At 38.0% G+C, this 23,262-nt stretch overlaps 2 protein-coding genes and 1 long non-coding RNA gene across 3 annotated transcripts; 2 read left to right on the forward strand and 1 right to left on the reverse strand.

The window, feature by feature from the left end:
* The first annotated feature begins 363 nt into the window (after nt 1–363).
* LOC141908503 (uncharacterized) lies at nt 364–7,766 on the forward strand. The gene is made up of 2 exons (XM_074798588.1): nt 364–449; nt 1,249–7,766. The coding sequence occupies exon 2, from the start codon at nt 1,273–1,275 to the stop codon at nt 3,178–3,180; it is 1,908 nt and encodes a 635-aa protein (XP_074654689.1). The 5' UTR covers nt 364–449; nt 1,249–1,272; the 3' UTR covers nt 3,181–7,766.
* A 1,943-nt stretch (nt 7,767–9,709) lies between these two features.
* LOC141907977 (uncharacterized) lies at nt 9,710–10,770 on the forward strand. The gene is made up of 3 exons (XR_012619567.1): nt 9,710–9,994; nt 10,218–10,323; nt 10,482–10,770. It is a non-coding gene; the product is annotated as an uncharacterized LOC141907977 (long non-coding RNA).
* Nucleotides 10,771–11,708: 938 nt separating this feature from the next.
* Nucleotides 11,709–22,875, reverse strand: LOC141907976 (long-chain fatty acid transport protein 4-like). The gene is made up of 11 exons (XM_074797716.1): nt 22,508–22,875; nt 20,871–21,259; nt 20,217–20,381; nt 19,628–19,697; nt 18,930–19,131; nt 18,260–18,452; nt 17,813–17,956; nt 17,155–17,295; nt 16,565–16,729; nt 16,222–16,368; nt 11,709–15,850 (listed from the first exon to the last, which is right to left on the reverse strand). Exons 1-11 carry the CDS (start codon nt 22,750–22,752, stop codon nt 15,693–15,695), a joined length of 2,019 nt encoding a protein of 672 aa, XP_074653817.1. The 5' UTR covers nt 22,753–22,875; the 3' UTR covers nt 11,709–15,692.
* Between the last annotated feature and the right edge of the window lie 387 nt (nt 22,876–23,262).

The following is a 23,262-nucleotide window of genomic DNA, read 5'->3' on the forward strand; positions in this document are numbered from 1 at the left end:
TTTTTATACAATAATGAAATTATTCATAGGGACCATATATGCAATTTTTTTTCTTTTCAGGATGATTTCTCAGTTGGTGGTGGGTGGCTTTACGAATAAATGAACAGCCAACATATAAATGAATTGTACCTCCATCGCAGAACGCGCAATCAGCTTTTTATAGTGTCTAATTTTCAAAAAGTCAAAATCACCAACCTGTTGATAAAACGCCGGCTGTATCACATTTTGTAAGATAGTTTTCTCATTAAATTGAATTTCGTTTTACTGGTTCCAGATATCGATGTATTTTGTTCCGCGTATCAACATGTATTTCCGCATGTGATCGCGTGTATTTCCGCATGTGATTTGTCAAGCGCATCCACAGAAACATGTGGTCACTTTAGGCTGATTCTACTGCGCAAATACTCACTCAAAACGAACTCGTTTGTAATAAATACAGCCTCTATTGGGTAAAAGCATCAATAAACAATATATTTACAGTAAATTGGTAGTGAAAAATAGTAGGTTTTGTAAATTATTTGAAATGTCATGATAGTCTTTTTGAACTACTCTCACTTTTCTGCAGCTGTTTATAATTTTCGATTAGAAATGAATTGGATGAGGTTAAGGATGATCAATCAATAATAAGGAGTTGGGAAAAAGTTTCCAATGTCTGAGAGATGGTTACAGTCCACAGATTATTGCTAATACAGCTGACTCTTTTTAAATTGGATTTTTTTGCCCATGCGGAACTTCTCTGAGTTGCATAATATCCCATTTATGTATACAGTGGGAAAAATATTTCGATAAACATCCAAATTACACGGTTGATCTTGAGTTGATCATATCTGACTTTTTAGGGGGGAGTCTCTTACTGTATTACGCAAGGCTCTAATATTAGTCCTGGTCACCATTAGTTAATGAAACACTGTAGGCCTGTTAGATCCCACATAAAAAATGAAAAAAATCTTAAATGTTTCCTTGAGCTTATATCAATTTCAAATAAACTATGAACGTAAAAAAACAATGTTAATTGTTTAAATTGATATTGTGGGTTTCTCTCAATGATAGTTAGTGTTGAATTTGGAAATTTTCAAATTGTTTAAATTGATATTGTGGGTTTCTCTCAATGATAGTTAGTGTTGAATTTGGAAATTTTCAGATTGTCAAGCGCCACATTCAGACCACCTTCCAAGTTGGACCCTCGTTCAGTGTGGGTCACATATTACCAACGTGGTCATTTTCTAATTATCCTATTATCAATTTCAGATTGTATGAAATCAAAATAAAGCGATGCGGTTTGAAGCGCGAATCTCGGTGTTGGGTTTCCTCGCCGTCGTTTCTGGCTATGTCGACTTAAATCTCATTCACAACTACTCGGCCGCGAGTGGCTCGCTGACGAAACTCAATCAAACATTATCCTGCCCGCCGCGATGTAACTGTAACATAAACAACCGCATGGTATTTTGTAACGATTCCCGCATTTGGCATTTCGATTCGTTCTATCGCGACGTTCCGACGAACGTTCGAAATTTGACGGTTTTCCGAGCGTCGTTTCCGACCGTGCCGGCGAATTACGTCGGCAATTTGACGCACGTGCGCTTTTTAACGTTGAACAAATGCACGATCAGCACGCTCGAACCGGGTGCGTTTAACGACGCCAGAAACCTCGAACTGTTGGACCTCGGTCGCAATTACATCAAGATACTACCCGCCGATTTACTACGCGGACTTCGAAGACTCAAAGATTTAGATCTACGCGATAATCTAATCGAAACGTTGCCCGAAGGATTATTCGACGGTTTGTCCGATTTGAAGTCGTTGAAATTGCAGGACAACTTTCTGAAACGCGTTTCGCCGCGATCGTTTTACGACTTGCGTTCGCTGGTCGATTTGAATCTGTCGAACAATCGAATCGTATATTTCGAATCGGAGGTGTTCGCGACGAACGCGATGTTGAAAAGCGTCGCGTTGTCGTCGAATCGACTGCGCTCTCTTTCGCGTCGCGCGTTCGCGAACTCGCCGAATCTGGAAACCGTGCATCTCGATAACAATCCGTGGCAGTGCAGCTGTTATTTGCGCTGGTTAGCGGATGAGATTGCGACGCGGAAATCAGTTTTCGAGAACAGCGACCGAATCCGCTGCAATTCGCCGCGCGAACTGAAATCGATCGGCGTCGAGTACGCGCGCAATACATTGTGTACGCCTCCTTTGATCGTTTCGTTGACCGACCATTCCGATGTTCTTTATCGCGACAGTATTATGCTGGACTGCAACGCGACGGGTTTTCCGACGCCGTCCGTTTACTGGGTCGGTCCTCAAGGCACTGTACTGGCGCACGAATCGCAGCGAGAATGGATCACGAGCGAACGCGGCGGCGCCGTCGTCTATTCGAGCGTCGCGATTTCCGGGCAGTCGTCGTTTCAGACGTTTGAAAACGGATCGTTACTGGTGATGTATCTGCACAGCCCGTATTCGGGTAACTACTCGTGCGTCGCCGAGAATCCGATCGGCAAAACGAATCTGACGATCACTGTAAGTATCGTAACGGCGATCCCGCGTATTTACGCGTTCTCGATGTACGTCAGCGGTATTTGCGCCAGCGTCGTTCTAGTCGTCGGCGTCGCGATCGCGTCCGTCAAATACTGCGTGACGCGTAGTCGGCTGCGTAAGTTCCGTCGACGTAAACCGGGCGATCATTTCTACGAGACGGGGCCGGTCGACGAACCGATGCTCGTCGCCGAATCACCGGATGAGAAACTGAAGAAAAAATACGCGAGCGGTAAAACGTCGTTGCAGTCGTCACCGTCGCACTCGCGCAGTCACTCCGGCGACGAACTGGAGGATTTCGACGACGAATACTACTCTGTTTCGCATATTAAAGACACGATCGACGAGATGGGCCTGCGTCTGCGCACCGGCGTCGAACGGCGCGTCGAGAAGATGCGCTCGCAGATGTCGAATCTGCACGAGTCGAGTAATCAGTATATGCAGAATTTACGCGACAGCGGGCAGAAGGCGGTGCAGAAAGTTCGCGTCGGCGTCGTGATGAGCGTCGAGCAGGTGAAACAGCAGATGTTGTCGATGAAGGAACTATGCGGTCGCGGCGATATGTGTCAGACTGTGTCGACCGTATCGGTCACAACCGACATCGATTCACGTGAAAAATCAACAGTCGTTAAAAGTATTACCTACGTTTGATAAGGATTATTCGATATGTAAGCCGCTAAAGTTCGGGCTATGTTATTTAGAACATTCTAAATTTAGTCCGCTCAAATTTAGGGTGGACCACGTATTCACACGGCGAAAAGTCCATTCTCAATTAGAATTGGAAAATTAGAAAACACCAATTTAGATTCTAGATTTTTTAGAATTTTAGAATGGAACTTATATCTGCCTGGTAACAGCTGATTTAGAAACCTGGGGCCAGTTGCTCAAAAGTTGGTTAAAGATAACCGGCCGTTAAATACCATAGTAACAATGAAATTTCAATTGTCACCATATCAACTATCCACTGGTTAACTCTAACCAACTTTTGAGCAACCGGCCCCTGTATGTGAATGTACAGCATTGATTTGGTTCATTCTTGGTCCATTCTAAATTGGTCAGTTCCAGGAATGGGCCAAATGGACTAAGGAGCATGAATGCAGCTATAGTGTGGTTTTCAGGGTCGTATATCCTGACTGTTTTCTAAAAAAAAGGTCTCAAAATTTCGAAGTGCCCCCTATGTTTCAGGTGTTCTAACAAGTGATGCACTTTTTGACAAATATTTTCTCGGTATCAACTTTAACCCAAATAACCATAACTTAAATTCATTGAAGCTTCCAACGCTTCTTTATTTGCATTGCGCCATCAGGTTTGCCTTTTCGGCTAGTTAGAAGTACCCCTGTTTGATGCTGGAAATAGCCTTGGATCGGCCCCTGATTTTCTTTTAGGAGCAAACGAAATATTTTTGAATATCCCGGTATATATTTTGAATTTCGAAGTTGTTTTATTTTCATAATCAAAGAAAATAATGTTTATTTTGAATTAAGTTTATATCAATATTTGTGTATGTATATTTTTGTCAATCATTTCATGCATAAATGATTCTATTCATTAATGGAGCCATTGATGAAAATGTTTTTAAATGATTTATTATTAAGTAATTGGTAATATAGGATGAATGTAGTACGCTAGACTCCGTTTTGAATTATGTTTATATCTATGTTTTTTTTTTGCGTTTGTATATTTTTAAAGTCAATTATTTTGTGCATAAACGAGTATCAAAGCTTTTTTATAAGAGCAGTATTCTGAATGTGTGTTTTTGAATATGGATTGTTTTGCGTGATACAAGTTCAATGGAGTTCGTGAACTAATAGTAGAATAACCGCGCTCAAACGTGGAGAATAGATGGTATGATCGAAACCCACTATGTACAGATTTAAAAGGTTTGAAACCAAAAATTTATTTAATCAAAAATTTTTAAATCAAAAGATGTTTCAGACTCTCACTCGAGATCATCGTCAGGTGTGAAACTAAGAATTGTCGCTACAATTTTTTAGATTTTCTTTTTCTGACAACAATCAAAAGTGCAATCAATCAATGCGGTGTAGGGATATGGAAACATGGAAACCTTTATAAAAAAAACTCTCCTATGAAAATTATAGTTTATTTCAAAGTGATTTACTGGTACTCCGAGATCCAAGGAAAGCAGAGTCTACTGTATACGGTGTATTGAACAATCAAGCTCAAAAAATGATGATGCTCATTTTTGAAAGATTTTTTTTGGGTAATATTTAGTAACGTACCAGGTACAACATTACGGGGGTCAATGTCCTGAAAAATTTGTAAAAGTGTTGATAGTGTCTTTTTGTTCCATGGTTTCAATTTATCAATTGCGTACGTGTTGCCCAGCTGCTCTAGTGGCCTGGCCTGATTTTCAAATCCAATTATTTTCATTTTCATATAAAAATCCAGGCAAGTTGTTTTGCGCTGACAAGTTCTACCGGTAAATTAGGCCAGATGTCTGCTGAACTTCAAAAAGCTAAAAAATCGATTTAGAATAATAGGATTCGTTTTGAAAAAACAATGCTACACAGGTTAAGTTAATCAAGTAAAATACACAGCTGAGAATAAAAAACTTGAATCTCATTCTTTCATGGTTGATAGATTTCTGTTTTAGAGACCATTTTGAAGTACAATGTGTGAACGTCCCTTTATGTACCCCTTATGTCATACCTGGTATGTTCAGGGGAAAATAGTAAATATCTCATATTCTTAAGCCACCTGACCCTGTTTTTTTGTATATGTTTTGAATGACCCCCTTGACTTCATTTATTTTTATCACATTCCTTTATGTCAATCTAATATTACCGTTTAAGAATGAATACACATTATTTTCGTTTTGACCGTTTATTGAACTTATTCTATGTTAACCTATACTCAAATAACAAGCAACTGTACTTTATTTCATTTCCTTTGATTTGTATAAGTCGAATCTCTTGACAATTTATTTTCATGTTTTTGTTCACATATCCATAACTGATCTTAAAAGCATATATATTCACTTAAATATTACTTTCTTACTTGTCACGATAAACTTGATCAATGTTATTAGTCCTTTGTATAAACATAATGAAAATTACATGTATTTTTGCTATATTGCATGTGAGTATTTGTATCTCGAACTTATTGTTACTTCGGCGAATTATTTTCTTAAAAAACTAATTTTTCATGAAAATTTCGTTCTTGAATTAGAGCACACCAGCATTGAAATGAAACTTAAAGCATTTTGATAAATCTCTTTCGTGTGGAAATTATCATGATGTACTATTTCATTAAATTTAGTTTTTTTATATTGTGCTTAAGATCTAAACTAGGATTTCAATTTTCCCTCTTTTGATTGATCAGAAAATATTTTTTATGAAGAATCTCTCGTGGCGTCATAGGTTGTCACATTTTTAGGTGAAATCCATGTTCTTCCGGAGGGAATATAGTGTACTTACAAATATAGATTATTAGAAGTTTAGACTTTGATATTTATTTTGTACGGTACTGTTATTATTGTATTGATAGTGAATGACAATGCTTTTATTATTTTGATACATAAATCATTTTGTAATAATAGTGAATATGTCCGAAGTCAGAAGTCCATCAGTAAGGGTCTTGTAGAAGTGCGTTTTGATTTGTTTAGTACAAGTGACCCTTTGTTTATCGATTTAGAAATATTCCACCTTAGAAATATCTATCATGTACAGTTGTTAATGATATTTAGAAATGAATGCTTCAGGGGTTTTTTTATTCAAAAAGGAATTTGGAAAATTTTGTTGCATAACGCCTACTTCGTAATTCAACATTCTATATTTGACTGAGGTTACTCTTTGGAAAGCTATTTCAAAATATTATTTTTCACCAGAATAAAACGTAAAACCTAATGAGGTAGACCTATTTCATCATCTTGTTGACTGAGATAAACCTTGACTGAATCAAATTCATGGACCGAGGGTGATTGATAGGTTTTCATGGATGTGCCTTCTGATCAGACAGGCGCCATAAATTTCCTTCCTCAACCTTCTAGCCCTGCCCCTGATCGGGATATAAGTGGACCATCAGATACTTGAAACATATTTATATTCATAAATAAGCTTTATGGATTTCAAACCTGAAAAAAAAAGAAAAATGAACAGGGTCATTTTAAGTAAGAGTTTTAGTTAGTGTGGGGAGAGCTTCATCTAGAAAATAATATGAAATGAAGAACAGCTTTACATCAGAAATAGGTTGATAAAAAACGACTAGGCTAGACTTGAATTATATTAGTTTTGATGCTTATTTTTATAAAGAATTTAGTTCAGCTTTTTTGTCTATAGTTTTTTTCTGTATTTAGAACGGAAGTGTCTGGAATGAGCTCGTTTAGTTTGTTTTCTATGCAAAAACTTTATTAGTATTTTCGCCCTGCAGCATAAAACTGATTGTTTTGTATGTTTGGAGGTTACTTATGCATTAATGTTCATATATGTACGGTTCAATTATCAAGACTTGTATTAAAATGTTCTGCCTTTATTTCATATCAAAGAAATATCATGTACCTGGCTTGATAAGGGGACTCAACTTTCCAAGTCCATTGCCAACTGGTGATAACTGAAGTCCTTAGTAACCCATCATCGGGAGCACGAAAAATATGGTGTCATATAGAATGATGTTTTCAATGAATTAGAGTTAGATTTGGCATATTCGTTCTCAGAAGTACGTTGGGGTGATAACGGACTTAAGCAGAAAAGTCCAGATGAATTTATGGTTGCTCAATAATAACAGATTGATGTCATATTTTATTCATTATTCAGTGTTTGTCTAATATCCCTCGATAGGCAAAATCTTTTTTCATGTGTCCTCAAATCCGAAAAAAATCTTGATCCGTAACAATGTTTTTCTTTGGAAAAAAATCCATGTACTTACTTTATTTCAAAAACCTTTTCGTGTTGAGATACTTAAAATGTACTTGCTTTATTTCACAATACGTTTGACGTTTAAGATACTTATTGAAGTCATAGATTTATGCTATATTTCTATTATATTATTTCTGTATATCCGATTAATAAGATTAGAAGACGTATATATGTGTGTTGTTTAGCAATATTTCGATAGAAATATTTTGAGAATCGGTTAAAAGGAGATACTTTTATCGTCCAAACGAGGACAAAACGTAGTATGGTGTCGCGTGAAATTGAATGAATATTTATTGCGTCGTTTCCGATGCCGAAAATTCGTGTGTATATATGTTTTCCACAAATAGAAAAAAAAGAGATTCGTCAGAAAAAACCTGCGTTATAAATCGTTGTCGTTTTTGGGTATCTATTTCTAAGGTCGTGTTTCACGAGCGAAACGGTTTCCATGGCGATGACATTAAAACCAGGTGGGAAGGAGAGTTTCACCTCCGAATTAAAAAGCAGTGAAAACTGACACCGCGCGCGCTCGCTTGTATTTCGTGTACATATAAGTGTCGAGTATAAAAATGAATTGAAGCAGACTGACAAAAATATGAGATTGAACATAAAAGAACAACGACTGTGATTTCGGCGGAAAGATCAATTACAGCACTTCCCACGACGATGACTAGAATGATATATTTTCAGTTTTTCAACGAGGTCTTAGTAAAAACCTCGAAACAGTTAGAATAAACTTTTGTATCACCAGCAGTGAGTAATTCGCCCATCTACATCCCACAACGCCCAAGATCTCGGAACATATTACATTACTGGTGGATTGAATGATTCATAAATGTAAAAGCCCCGCGATAAAAATGTATCCAATGAAATTTATTCACATGAAACCACAACATTTCGGCTGTTGGCTAACAGCCGTCATCAGGTGGAACCTACCATTAGGTGGTTCATGTATCTAGAGTCTACACGGATTAGTGTTTTATACGACAAATGATTCATGTTTCTCTGAAGATGGGATTTCGATAAATCTCGAAACTCTGACACAAAATCCAGCATCTTATCTCGGATTTTTAAGATGCGGCAAAACTTTCGAATATCAACATGACGGGATCGTTCATTATCAAACAATTCTGTCGAACGTTTGTTTATGTGTATACATTTTTCCAAAAAGGTGTACATCCCAAAATTATCAATTCGTTCTTGAAGAAGGCTTGGAAGCCAAAACCAAACAACAAACCAATAAGAAACAGGGTTTGGCAGACGACATAAGTGTTTACTGAATACCTTCAATTTCACGATGGGCCAAACATTAATAAATAACACAAAACTTCACTGTGAACGTGTGGCATGAAATCATACAGAAAGAACGTGTTTTTTATCATACACCAAATAATTGTTTGAGGAGCGCGTAATGAAACGAGGTCTTAGAATAACCTAAGACTAAGAAAACAGAAAAACAAGTGTAGCGGCGCACAAGTACATATATTTATGTGTAGGCCTATCTGTAAAAAACGATATATATATACCATTCAAAGTGTGATTCAAAAAATTGATTGAACTTAATAAAAAAAACTATGAATTATTAAGGTAAGATTTTTTTTAAAGATCATTGTTAATATAGTGAACAGTTGGACGGTTTTCCCAGTTTATCGGATTCATAATTTAGACGTATTTTTCTAGGTTTTTGTTGGTGACGGATAACACGTCGACAAGGTTATACTAGTCCACGTGTTGACTCAAAAATCACAGTTTCCTCCGCTGGCGCAAACTAAACATCCGAAAAGGATTATATCGAGTTAACATGTTGAAATGCTGAGTCAATCCGAAGGTGACACCTGAAATCGAAAACTTTCCGCTGATGAAACATTACATAGAAAAGATGTATCGCCGGTTTACTTATTGCATGATAGCTTGGTTTCTTGTAGCCATTGTTTTCATCGTTGTTGGTGGCATTCTTCTGGCCGCTTACAGCAATGCCACGAATGAAAATATAGCCATTCTGGGCGCAGTGCTTTTAGGTGTCGGGGCGCTGTGCCTTTTAATCGCGTTCTGTGCGTAGAAGGGAGACGCACGAATGATGAAGAGAGTGAAAACGTACAAGATTTATTGCTCTCGATGTTTAACGTGCCAAAATTAGATTCTTTCTTATCGTGACTACATTATACTCAAAAAACCTCTCTGTCATAAGATATAGATTACATTACATAAATACATATGACAAGCAATTCGTATCGATCTGTCTTTGTTTCGTTGAGTTTATTCTGAAATGTAGTATATTCCAAGATATCAACGTTGTTCTCCGAAGAAAACCAAAAACAAAACTAAAACGTCATCGAAATCTCGTTACCACAAGCTCAATTCGCCAAGAAACGTCTTTGATGTCGAAATCATGTAGAAAGAATTCCTTTCTATTGCACGTAATGAAAGGAGACGTCTTAAAATATTCAAAGCAAAAAAGAAATGTGTCACAGTGGTCGTAAATTAGGCCATTGCACAGAATGTGTATAATATACCTGGATACCGCTTGGAACGAATGAGTGATTAATATCAACAACCATAATCTAAGAGAGAGAAGTAAATTACGCGTGACGAAGGTAAGATTTTCTCCAATACACAACAGTTATATGTTTCTTCAGCAAGAAATCTTTCGTCATATCGACCTTAGGAATTCAGGTTGCCCATTACAAAAAAAATATAGTAATTTGTTGGATATCATTGGGCAAGAATTTGGTAATTTGAAATTACGTAGGCCTATAAATACACGTATAATCCCCAAAAATACTTTCATTCTGAGCTAGTCTTCCTTCTTTATTGTAGGGTTATTCATGATCAAGAAATCACCATCATTAGCTTTTAATCCTAGGAATTCATCAGGTTGTCTGACAAAAACAATAACTCCGACGTATCATTGGGCAAGAATCAGGTAATTTGAAATTACTTGTATTCCCAAAAGTACTTTAATTCTGAGTCTTTTTTCATTGTGATTCAATTGCAATATCGTGTCAATTCGACTGATGAATTAGCTTGTAATGTTCTGGGGCAGTTATAATCATATTGATATTAATGGTTTTTTTTCTTTAGTTTTCAGTGATCGAGACGGAGATTGATAGATCTACATTTTTACCACATTCGTTTACACCCGAAAAGGAAAATTGACTCAAGCAATCATGGGGGGCTGCTGCTGCAATTTCAAAGTGGGTCCCGATATCGAGAACCCAGTGATGAAGAAATTTCAGAAGATAGTACGTCGAACTATCCATTGCATAATCGCCGGAATTCTGATAGCTATCGTCTTCATCACTGTAGGCGCCGTTCTTCTAGCCTTTTATGGCAATGATATAAACAGCACGGTAAATTCGACGACCAAAATTGTAGCCATCCTAGGCGCAGTGCTTTTAGGGATCGGATTGCTTTCTCTTGTAATTACGATACTCGTTATTACAGTCATATGTTTAGCGACTCGAGAAGTTGACAGACGACATATGGAAAGTGGGCTACGAGTGGACATGAATAAAGTACCCGATGGGGCTTATCCAAAACAAAAAGCGTAACAAATGCGACTCCTCAAAGAATTGATTATGATAAACAATTATAAATTGGACAATTTGTCATGTACATACACTCAAAATTGGCGCATTCAAGCATGACTGGCAGGGTCGATGGATGAGCTGACACTGGCAGGAGCACAGAGAAACAAAGGATGCAATTTTCAGGGACTGTCTTGGGTGACATTAAAGAGGATTGTTAGCTAAGAATTGTGCAGCCTCCCATAGTTGCGGGTGGAAGATTGCCCTGAAAAATTGCCGTTGGGCACTGGAAAACGTTCTCCTTGTGTTAGGATTCAGCCTCCGACAATAGTTCCTCGATTCAACCCCACCTCCCTGATTCAACCCCACCTCCCTGATTCAACCAGGGAAGTGTAATAAATGTAACTCATTACACTTCCATGATTCAACGAACCGTTTGAAAAATGGTAAAGTGGTTGTTCGAACCTACGCCACGAGTTATGTTCATATGCGTCATATTGGCCGTCACCTGTAATTATAGCCACCACGGATAAACTGTGATGTATCTCTTCTCAGCGTAGATGAATGATAATTGATTATTGGGATTCAGATTCGATATGTCGATGAACTTTAAACACCGTCATATTGTTGTATCGTTCATTACTGTAATTAGATATTCAACACGATAACAATAACTGCTGAATTTGAATGAGAGTTTGTCTTGTCCTTTTTTAGAATACCTAAAAATTACTTGGCGGACCAGTGATGAAACCAGAAGAGTTTTCTTTATTCTTCAAGCACACAAATCTTTATTTTTTTTTTCACAGCTGTCTTTAAACAATAATTCGTATATCCTCGGTATCTAATTAATATATTTAAAGATTTTACATTTTGGTACAAAATCATAATAATAGTAATAGACAATCAAACTATGTAGTTAAAATAGCATCTAAAATATAAACTAAACAAAATATTCGTTATTGTCTTTTCGGTAAGTAAGTTCACAACACAAAACTCAAAATGAATAGAAACTTCAGAATCCAGTTTCAAAGTTGTCCGATTTTCACCAGAGTGGCCCAACTTTGAAACTGGTTCCATTTTTCGTTTCTCACTAGGAAAATGCCCTTCTTTTTTTCAAGGTCATCCATCTCTTTCACAAGCATCACCAGTATTGATACAGCATAGGCCCGTTCCCCAGGAGTAATGTCTAAGTTACCTGATGGATGACCTCCCTATACATGTACATATACTTAACATTGTTAATATACAATATCTATACAGGTTCTGTTGATACAATAGTAGACATTCTTGACTAAATCGGGACCGGTGACTTCACGAGTAAGGTGATAATTCAACTTGAAAGGATCCCAGCTGTATGAAATCTACTATATATAGTAGCGAAATGGAATCTTGTCATCAACAAACTTCGAGAGACTAGAAAATCTGTTTAATGTTCACACACAACAGTTGAACCTCGTCACAAACTTCAGGGGAACACAGTTCGTTGGAATCAATTACATTTTCTTAATATTTGAGTCAAAATCCTTAGTTTGCTACATCAGATGAATCGTTACATCATTATGACAAGGTTGCACTACAGTCCAAGTCCTTTATAACGCCATAAAGCATTAACTGATGCCAATCTTACTCAAATTACAACGGAAATACTATTCATTATAGCGCTATTTTTTCATAATTCCCAACAGCGTCGTTATAAAGGACTTTTGCTGCGTTCATCTATTTTCATATTTCAAAGGACTAGAATTCGTTAGTGAGAAACTAGACTCCCATATTTACACGCTTTCAATACCACATGACCATGCTTATAAATATAAGTGCGAATTGCGCAGGCAACGTTGCCGTACAAATCCATTCCTGAATAAATGAATTTATGAAAAAGTAAACGTACAAACATGTACAAACGCACGCGGAATGCTTTTAAATAAACAGTGTACAGTAGACTGTGTCAATCAAATCCGACCAACTTGGATATAACTGTTTAAATAGGATATTTGATGAAATATCTTCCTGATCCTATATACGGGTAATGAAAATGCCATCTACCATATACCATATCTAACCCGGATATCTCGCTCGAGTCGCGACAAAAACACCCACATCAAGCGCAGTCTACTGCGTTCCTATCGACACAACAACAACATAGGCCTACCATTAATGATATGCGTGAATAGCTGCCCATATAACAAATATCATTGACAGTAAAATAGGGCATGTATCTGATGTACAGGACCCAGTACCACAGTTGTGAGTTAAATTTCAACTCAAGGATCGAATCCCTTAACCCAGAGTAAAATTTTAAGGTTAAAATCCGTTTCATAGTTGTCGGCCAGATTGGACCTTAGAGTTAAAATTAACCAAACAGAGTCAAATTCTAACCGAGGATCAGACTTAAGCCCGGCGCACACGGGCGACAGTTTCGAGCAATTCTCGAGCAACCGCCCGACGTCGAATGAAAAAATCGCTTGTTTGCGGCAAGGGGCGACAGCGATTGCTCGTTGTTGAAAGGAATTGCTCCGTGTCGCCCAATATCAAACATATTTGATATTGGGCGACGGAAAATTGCTATATTCAACGGGAGTTGCCCGTGTGCGGTAGCTGGAGACGCCAAGCAACGCGCACCGCATCAACCTAGCCAATGACTAAATGAATAATTATCATGTGATACTTCCAAATACGGCATCACCCGGGTTAGTAGCGTGCCCATCTTGACGAGTCACATGATAAAAATGTTTGGCACAAAAGATAATCGCCTCTCTGTCGCCAGTGGTCGCATACGGGCGACACCTAGCGATCGATTGCTCAACGGTTGCTCAAAAATCGGTCGCAGCAACCGGCGACTGAAAATTGCCTCGTGTGCGCCAGGCTTTACAGTTAATCATGACCAACTGTGAAACCGGGTCCAGTTAAACGGAGAGACTAAAGTACATGTAAAAGGATCAGGTTCAATGTTTTCATTCTGGGTCTAGTTCCTCACTGGTGAGTTAAAGATTTAACTCCCGAGTTAAAATCAGTTCATTTTGAATGTTTTGACTCTAAGAGTCAAATCTAACTCACAACTGTGGAACTGGAACCAGCATATTAAACAGCGCTCTCTCTCTAATACAGTCAAAATCGGTTAAGTTGTCATTATTTATATTATTCATCGCTTTGTTAGTTGTCGTTATTTTTGAGTACCAATTTGCTTATTTCCAATTAATTCGATTTACTAAGTGTAAGTTGTCATCATAATGAGGGGGCCCAGCTTTGACGATTTCAGCGAGTTTGACTGTAAAATAAATCATTTGAACAGGCAAAATTATCATATTCAACAAATGTAGTCCGAAAGTAACGATTACAATAGGGTACATGTAATACTGGACACTTCAATCATTTCAAGTGAAAATTGCAGACACTAACAATCAAATGCAGTCAAGGACTTAGGTCAGTGTCTGTTAAAAATGATTTTTCAACACATTGAAAACGATTTTGTAAATGCTTAGTAAAAAGATTGGAAACGTTGGTAGTTTCATCTTCATGTTTAAAGTGTGTCTGATTGAACTGTCATGTATATATACGAGGGTTATCTATTGTGACTCTATAGTACACGAGGTTGACTAGCTGCAACCCGGCAAATTGTCCTCGACCAATCACATCGCGTCATTACACGCGTTCGCGGACGATTTGCCGGTTCTTTTAAAGATTATGACCGGCATCGGAAATATCTTTTTCATCAATCGGTTTATAACCTATACATACATAGAAAACTAGCTATTCAATAGTACTTAGTATAAACGAACATACGTTAAAAAACAAATATCCTAAATTAAAAACTTATACAGAATGGCGGAAAATTCAAATGAATCGTGGATAAATGCCTGATTTGACTCATTAGTGACCTAGAAACATCAACGTACATGCCTAGTAGACTGCACCTTACTCGATAGCTTAAAGCTTTAACCCTTTCAGTGCTGACTAATTGATACCCTATAGAACTGAAGATAATTTGAAAATCTTTAAAATTCCACCCTAGTGTGTTGAATAACGGGAATACCACCATAGTGCGTCTACACCGGGATGCACTTTATCGTTAGTTACTAGAATTTCACTATGTTTGACAGGTGCTGCCTTTTTTCAAGAGAGATAATTACTAATTACTGATTACATCAATACACCGCAGTGCAGTGTACTAGCAAAGTCTATCACTGATTTATACACCGCACTGCGCTGTAGACACACTGAAAGGGTTAACTGGTTAAGACATCAAATTTATGTAGCTATAAACTTAATTGAAACTTGAACTTAAATCAACTGGGACCGGTTCCAATCATGGCTAAGACTTAAGACCAGTCTCAGACTGTCTTGTTCCATAGCTAACAACACAACTTAAGATTTAAGACCACTTTTCGACTATGGAACCGGTCCCTGGAAACCAACCGAGTTATGAATCGGAGAAATAGAAAGACTCTCCTAGAATTCACAGTGAGCAGTTTCCGGGTTGACCGTTAACGAGTAAGGAAGCGGCTATTGAAAAATTTGCTTCTGATCAATGCTTTTTCAACATTTTTAATCGCTCAATGCTTGACTACGATCATCTTTTAATCTTTTCGAACTAGAATCTTTGAAAAATTCATAAATCTGGCACTTCAAATTATCATAGGGAGATTTTCAATTTACCACTGATTTCTGAAATTCAATTTCATTAATGGCTGCCGCGTTGGGGATTTCCATAGATCGATGTATCTAAAAGGTAACTATAATTTCACAGATGGTATATTTTCTAGGAACATTATAGACGTATTTTTCCGGAACATATATCCGCGTAAGCTGCATTATCTAACGGCTTATACACGCCTGCTCTTATATCCAAATAGTATAGGCGATCGCTCACTAAATTCGGATCGTAACTTTCTTTTTTCAGGTCGACTTTCTTCAGTTTGAATGTTCCTGTGAAATATACATAACAGGCATGTACGACAAAAATTTTACCGGTAATATTTTTCTAAAAAAATTCATCAGATTCTACTGGCTCCAATTAAATAGCCAATATTCAAGATCATCAAAGACTAGTCTCAGCTACTTTTGTTCTACTAATGAGCTGATACGGTCTTCGCAGAAGTAAGGACATTTTCAAGGAGGCACCAATCGAATCTTCACTTTCCTTGAGAAGATAATATTATCAGATACAGCAAAACATCCACCATCAGAGATGGTTGACAGCTCTGTTATAGCAAATCAACTAATCTTCTTAAAACAGTTTTGAAATTCACGACCAGTTTTGGAATGAAATTACTAATGCGCTAGATATAGCGACTAACCTGTGGTTTCGATGTGATCTTTAATCCTCACAAACAATGGTCTTGCATAGGGTGGCAATGCTTTACTACAAGCAGACGCGAGGTGATTCAAATCTAGCGTGCCAGCCTCGTCGACTATCGTTACCATACCGGCTTTACCTTCCGATCCTGCAAGAAAAATTAAAATTAGGAAAATTGCTCAAAGCAATCGAGTCAAAATGTCATTATTCTCTTAGGATTTTCAACAATATCATAGCTTTTTCTTCAACGGTCCTAAGTTGTTAGATTGGCTATAGATCTAAAATGGCCTAATGCGGGGCTTAGATCTAAGCCTTGCCGGCCTTGACTGATGTTCGTTACGTACCTGGAACATCGACACCGTAAACTACGGCATCTTTTAGTTTGATGATATTCATAACGGTCGCTTCCACTTCGGAAGTCGATACGTTTTCTCCGCGCCATCTGAACGTATCACCCGTTCTGTCTTTAAAGAATAGATTACCGTAGTCGTCCATGATCAGTAAATCACCTGCCGAATAAGAATAATTGAAACTATAAAACACAAACTAAGGCTTCAAAGCTTTATGTATTATTCCGGAAGCGATTCAAAAGTTTTGTCATATACAGTACGCCCGGTGGGTTTTGGACTGTTACTATTTCTGATTTTGTATCTTTTATAAAAGTCTATTCTTCAACTGACTAACTGACTGCTAAGACCACGAGCCCTGGATTAATGAAAGACCAGTATGTGAAAGACTGATTGCTAGCACCAGGATTCAAACACATGAACCCTGGATTGATGACAGACCAGTGAATGACTGACTGCTACCACAAGCATTTAAGCCTATGAACCCTATGTTTATGAAATCAATACCGGTATGCGAAAGACCATTCAGCCTCTCAGTTGAAGCAGGCGGTTAATGAGCAAGGAGTTTTTTGGAGATATGAACTCACCTGTAAGGAAGGCCATGTCTCCTCGATGAAAGACATCCCTCGCTACTTTCTTTGTAGTGGCGCCAGTATTACCAACATAACCATCGTACGAACGCACTGGATCTGACTGAATGATTTTACCGACCAGCTCACCGGGCTCACCTAACAACAGTTCAAAACAATACATTTATACAGAAAAATGAGAAAGGTTTTGAAATATGTAGTTGAAATATATGACTAGTCAGCACTCGAAAATCTTGACCAATTCAGTCTATCGTTTCAGCGTTTTTTACTATAACTCAAGCAATGAGACCCACAATTACTTTCCGGCCAAGCATGCCTACCAATACCCATAGGACAACAAACTGAATTTTGTTTTTCTTTTCAATAAAATTTCATCTAGATTTTCAGTCTCCGACTTGAAATATCAGGCAAATCAAATCTGCTGATCGCGAAGGGTCCATATCTTACATTTTAATTTCCTTTTGAATTTGAGAAATAATATGGATAGATTTCAATAAAATCCGCGAAAAAATCTGGTATCCATGTCCTTTTGCACACTAGTGATACCTGGTGGGTGCTCTTTTGTCACAGCGTGGCGGATTATCAACAGGTGACTGTACTCAGTCTCTGTTTTTTAACTTTTTTGAAAATAGACACTTTTTTCAGTCTCTCTTACCGGCTCCACATTTGATACACAATCCACGTCGATCTCGTAACGGTTCTCCAGTTTGCGGGTCGACTTTAATCAACGTGATCGGGTAGAGGAACGGAGCGATTCTCGTGTTGAAACCTACTGCACCAACTGTATTATCAATATTCACTGAAACGCAGAGAATGAGAGAGTAAATCCAGGGGGGGATTAGCTGCAGTCAAAACCTTAACTCAGACATGTACAAGCTTATTTCGTTTGCTGGGTAAAAGGTTAAAGAACATTTTTGGATGTACTGTATTTTCTTCGTGACATGTGCAGAGTTTATTCAGGAACAGTGCAAATATCTAACAGTGAATGAGAAGGATCAGCTATGAGATAACTCGTAGTGGAAATGATGGCAGACGCCGGAACCACGAGATATCTCGTAATTTGACAGCGAATGCATTAAAGCTGAAATGATTTCATACTTACAGACGTTCGCATTGCCTTCAGTCGCGCCGTAGAATTCAGCGATTTGTTCGATGCCGAATCGTTTCGTAAATTCCTCCCATATTTGCGGACGTAATCCGTTGCCGAACATCATGCGTACGCGATGCTGTTTCTCCGATGGACGTTGCGGCTGAGCGAGCAAATAACGACATATCTCACCAATATACTGAGCAACCTATAACAACATCTTATCATATAACATATCAGTCATTCAAGGATATGATGAGTTTCCAAAGAGAAAGTTCAAATTCAAGGAATTGTCTGCATCATTTTCATATCCAAATTACTGTAGACTCCTATAAATCGGTACCGTTTATCTTGGTAAACCGGTTATTCAGAGGTTTTGTAAGCACATCTTTATCTTTACACTAAAACCCTAAATCAATACTGTTGGCACGTGGAATTTTTTCACCTAATTAAGCTGTTACTGAATTAGGAACTGAGGTAAGTATTTTCTGTACAAAAACGAAACTAAACAAGAATTTCAAAAAACCTATTTCTCAAAATCGAAGGAGTTTAAAAGGAGTTTTGTCCATATGAAAACAATTTCAAGCACCTATAAAAGCATTTTTGGTTTGGAAGGATTTTTTAGGGAATCAAGGAGTTTTAGGTATTAACTATCATTACTTGCATCGATCATCAAAGCACTTACTGTACACTGGTATTTGACGCAGTCGTCCCAGAATTGGCTGGCAGAGAATTTCTGACGTATGACCACCGTACAGCCGTGCAGTATCGCCTGCCCGGTACCCAGTACACCACCAGCAGTGTGATAGAGCGGAAGCATGTCGTACACGATATCATCATGTCTGACCCCGAACATTCGATTCACCATATCCGCCATATAGAAATACCTAAACGAATCACAGAAAACAATGAATAATAATACAAATCAAAAGTTGGATTATTCTAAGGTGCAAATGAAATGTCTCTAGATATGTTGTATCTTTTGAATCTGTATTTAGTGCGTTTTAATCTTATTATCTCGAATGTGGCTATTCTACTATCGAGCCACTCAAATAATCGTAATAAGACACATTAAATATTTCAGTAACATTTTTTGATCCAAATAATGCAGCCTCGGAACCACCTCTCATACAATCTATAACTCAAGGGTGGCTGCAGACTACTGAGGTCAGTCGTTCAAACGATAACCAGTCGACTAGTGACAATTAAAATTGCACTGTTACCAAAGTATTTATATGCTGGCTAACTTCATCCAACTTTTGAGCAACTTTTGATGTTGATGTAAAAGTCTTCAATAAATGACAATGAATTGATTTTTCCTGAATTCGTAACAATAACAATACCGGTATTATCTTACAATTCTTCGATCAATATCGCATTTACCTCGAATGAGCAACGACAGCCGCTTTAGGAAGTCCCGTTGTTCCTGACGTGTAAACGTAAAACAAACAATCTACAATAAACAACACATGAACATCAACAAATAGTTCTACAAACAGCATATGCAGCTAATAAAAGCATATAGAGGCGGTCAGTAAACAATCAGTACTCTGAACCAACTCAATTTTGAATTTAAAAAAATCTTTAAACCTTCTTCATCCCATATGCAGGAGAACGCTCTCCGAGAAATAATTCTGTTACCACCAGGGGCCAGTTGCTAAAAATTTGGTTGGAGTTAACCAGTGTATAGGTGACATAGTGGCAACTTTTAGCCAACGTTTGAGCACCAGGATTGACAAGAAAGACTGATGGCTTTAACCGCCAAGCCACAGCAAGCTAAGAACTTTATCATCTTTGACTTGGGCACACTTTATTCAAGATATCAACTTAGTTTCAATTCAAAATCTACATCATTCCTATACCCCTTACTCCGCTAAAAACTGGAATTTTTACGATTCTCACAAAATCTGGCGGCCCAGTTAAGATCAGATTATAGATTGTGAGTATTTCCGAAATTAAATTCGTTCGTTACCTTTGAATTTACAATCCGGTTGAGGTGGACTATGAGTGGGGCTTCGTTTCAACAGGGGACCGAGATCTTGAGCGCCTGGTACCATTATATCAGTACTATTGTATTGTCCGAAATAACAATATATCTGAACGCCTCGACTCAACGATGGCTGAACATCTTTGATAGCTTGAAAAACAAAACAGTAAAATCATTCTCAAGATTATCATTGTGATTCAAGGTTGATTTTTAAGTATCATCACAAGGCTTTCTACCTTAGGATGGTCAATTTTCATGCTGAATGCACAATTTTGTAGTGCAGTATCAGAAGGCAACTAGTAATTATACTAAATAAGTATAATTTTAAGGTTTAATTCTCAAGTTTTTATTCTGCAGTTATCATGCTAAGGCATATCAGGACAATTCCAAGGTTCAACTTTTTATAGAGCAGTTATCTAGGACAATTTTTAAGTTTAATCAAAATTGTACTGTTAAGTTTATCACGGTGGAAAAAAAATAAGGTCCTAAAAGAAGGACAATTTTTAGGTTTATTCAAATTTTATCGTGCTAAAGACTCGCGATCTAGCAATCTCAATGAATTCCCGTGATTTTTAGCTTTTTTACAAAATTCCCCGACTTTTCCCCGAATTCCAGGTTAAGTGGCCACCCTATTTTTACCTTCTCCTAAATCGCTACCGTAAACAACGGCTTTGGCGTCGGCCGCGTTGATACAGTGCATCAGCGAATCGGATTTCAGATTGTAATTCAACAACGCGGGGATGACGCCGATCTTCGACAATCCCAACCACAAACAAACGTATTCGGGTCGCGACTGCATGTATACGCAGATGACGTCGCCTTTCCGGTAGCCGGACTCGTGGAAATAATTCGCGATCGCGTTCGAGAAATTATCGACGTCTTCGAACGTCCAGCGGTCGTTTTCGTACATGAACGCGATTTTCTTCGCGTGGCGTTTGACCGTCTCGCCGAAGATTATCGGCACGGTGTAGTTGTTCTTGATGTAACGCTTCATTCGGATTTTGTTGCGCAACAGATGTAACAAACCACTGGAAATATAAACGCGAGAACAATAATCGCTTTAAGAGATAGTGAAACAGAGAGAAAGCAGGTCAATTTGTAACTGCGTCAACTCGTACTCTATTGCTGATAACATGTCCCTGTATTTTGACAACTTGTACCGTAAATAGTGGACAACTTACCGCTGCATTCGACAAGCTATTCACCTCACCTACTCAAAAAACTTATTTCCTTGTTTAATTTTTGAATAAAGGCTATGATTCCTCTTGTGTTTCATATCAAAGCAAAAAACATGATTTTCTTTTCGCAACATGATATACACGCAACAAAGTAGGTATTTTTTACTCCTGTGAAAAACCCTTTTTGGGATAAGGATCTTAAAACATGTAGTTTTTTGTTGATACGAACAAGACGCTTTATAAAATGTTGAGAAACTTAATCAGGTTAAAAGACCAAAGTTGAGCACAGTGTAGTCAGTAACCTGTCTGTGGTTTAGTTTCACGATCGGATATTTTCACAAACAACATACATCAAAATTGGATTATTTCGAAAGGTACCTGTGTTAGTTTGTGAATTAAGCCATTAATTGTGGACTGAAGTGAATAGAAAGTATATTTTTGAAGTGTTACTTTTTTAAACCGTGTTTTGGCCCTTGTCATCCCTAACGGTGGTATAAGCCCATCCGATTATAAAAAGCTTACCACCAACGATTAGGTAACTAACTAAGCACAGTGGTACATCAAAACTTAAACGAGGGTATAAGTGGATCCGGTACGAGGTGACTCGGGTACAAGGAGATGACTGTATGATGAGATAGTGAAAGTAGAACGTCGGTTTTTCCAGTACGCTGTGGCTACTCGTACGGACCCGTACGGATTACTCTGGAGACTATTCGTACGGGACTAGGATCTGTACGCTAATAACTGTCGCTGATTGGCCGATTAACGCCGCGCATGCGTACAGAGGTGCACGACTTAGAAAATTCAAGGAAAGTGTGGAGAATAGAATTAGAGAAAAATAGCGGATAGAGCGAGACTCGATCCCGGGCCATCAAATTACTAGCGCAGCATTGTACCACTAGACCACCGAGCTCGCTGACAGTCGGTCGAATGTTTTAACTACATATATCCTCACCTTACCCTAACCCTATCCCTTCCCGTATACATAATTCCAGAGTTATCCGACGGGTGCGTACGAATAGCCTATGGAATTATTCGTACGGGTCCGTACGAGTAGCCACTTCGTTTCCAATATTACAAGTGTCAGTGACGACTTACCGCCCATCCCTCGGTGCCGTACGGATAACGATCCACGTGTATTTCCATCCACCAGTTAACAGATACCCTACGAACGCAGCCAGAACGGATAAACCGATTGACAGTCCGGTGTAAATATGCAGGCCGAACACAGCGACCAGGAAAATAACGAATTTAACGATAGATTTTGAAGCCATGATTGATGAATGAACGCCTTCACTTATTAGACGACCCAATTTAAACGTTAAACTTCGGGGCTCTTGCATGCAAATATCGATTGGGTATTGATTTATTGACACATTGTGACCCGTAGGTTGTTGATATGGGTATTTTTCGTCGATTAAAAACTAGTTTATCTATCCCAACCCAATCAATCCGCGACAGCTATAATCGAGCGGAGCGCCGTCTACCGATTTTCATTCACAACTTCCCTAATGCGGATCGATTCCAGTTTTAACTTAACTTATTCAAGTCAATTTAGTCAAAAAGTCAATTTTGGCATAATCTTCATAAGATTTTTAATAATTTCAATCCTCCGCGCACTTGGCTGTGTTGTAGTATTCAATAAACATATGGATTCCCATTTTTTGTGAAGTTGATTCATGTTTTTGCGCCTCGGTATTTTGTAAGTTTCATATTAAATTTTTTCATTAAAAGTTAGCCATTAACTCAAACCCAATATTCTTTTAATTCGAGTTTCGCAATATGATAAATATAGTGAAAAATTGAATTGATCTCAATGCCATAAATAAAGTTATTATTGAATTTAATTGGAA

Source organism: Tubulanus polymorphus, chromosome 7, assembly GCF_964204645.1.
Source record: "Tubulanus polymorphus chromosome 7, tnTubPoly1.2, whole genome shotgun sequence".
Classification (NCBI taxonomy): Eukaryota; Metazoa; Nemertea; class Palaeonemertea; order Tubulaniformes; family Tubulanidae; genus Tubulanus; species Tubulanus polymorphus.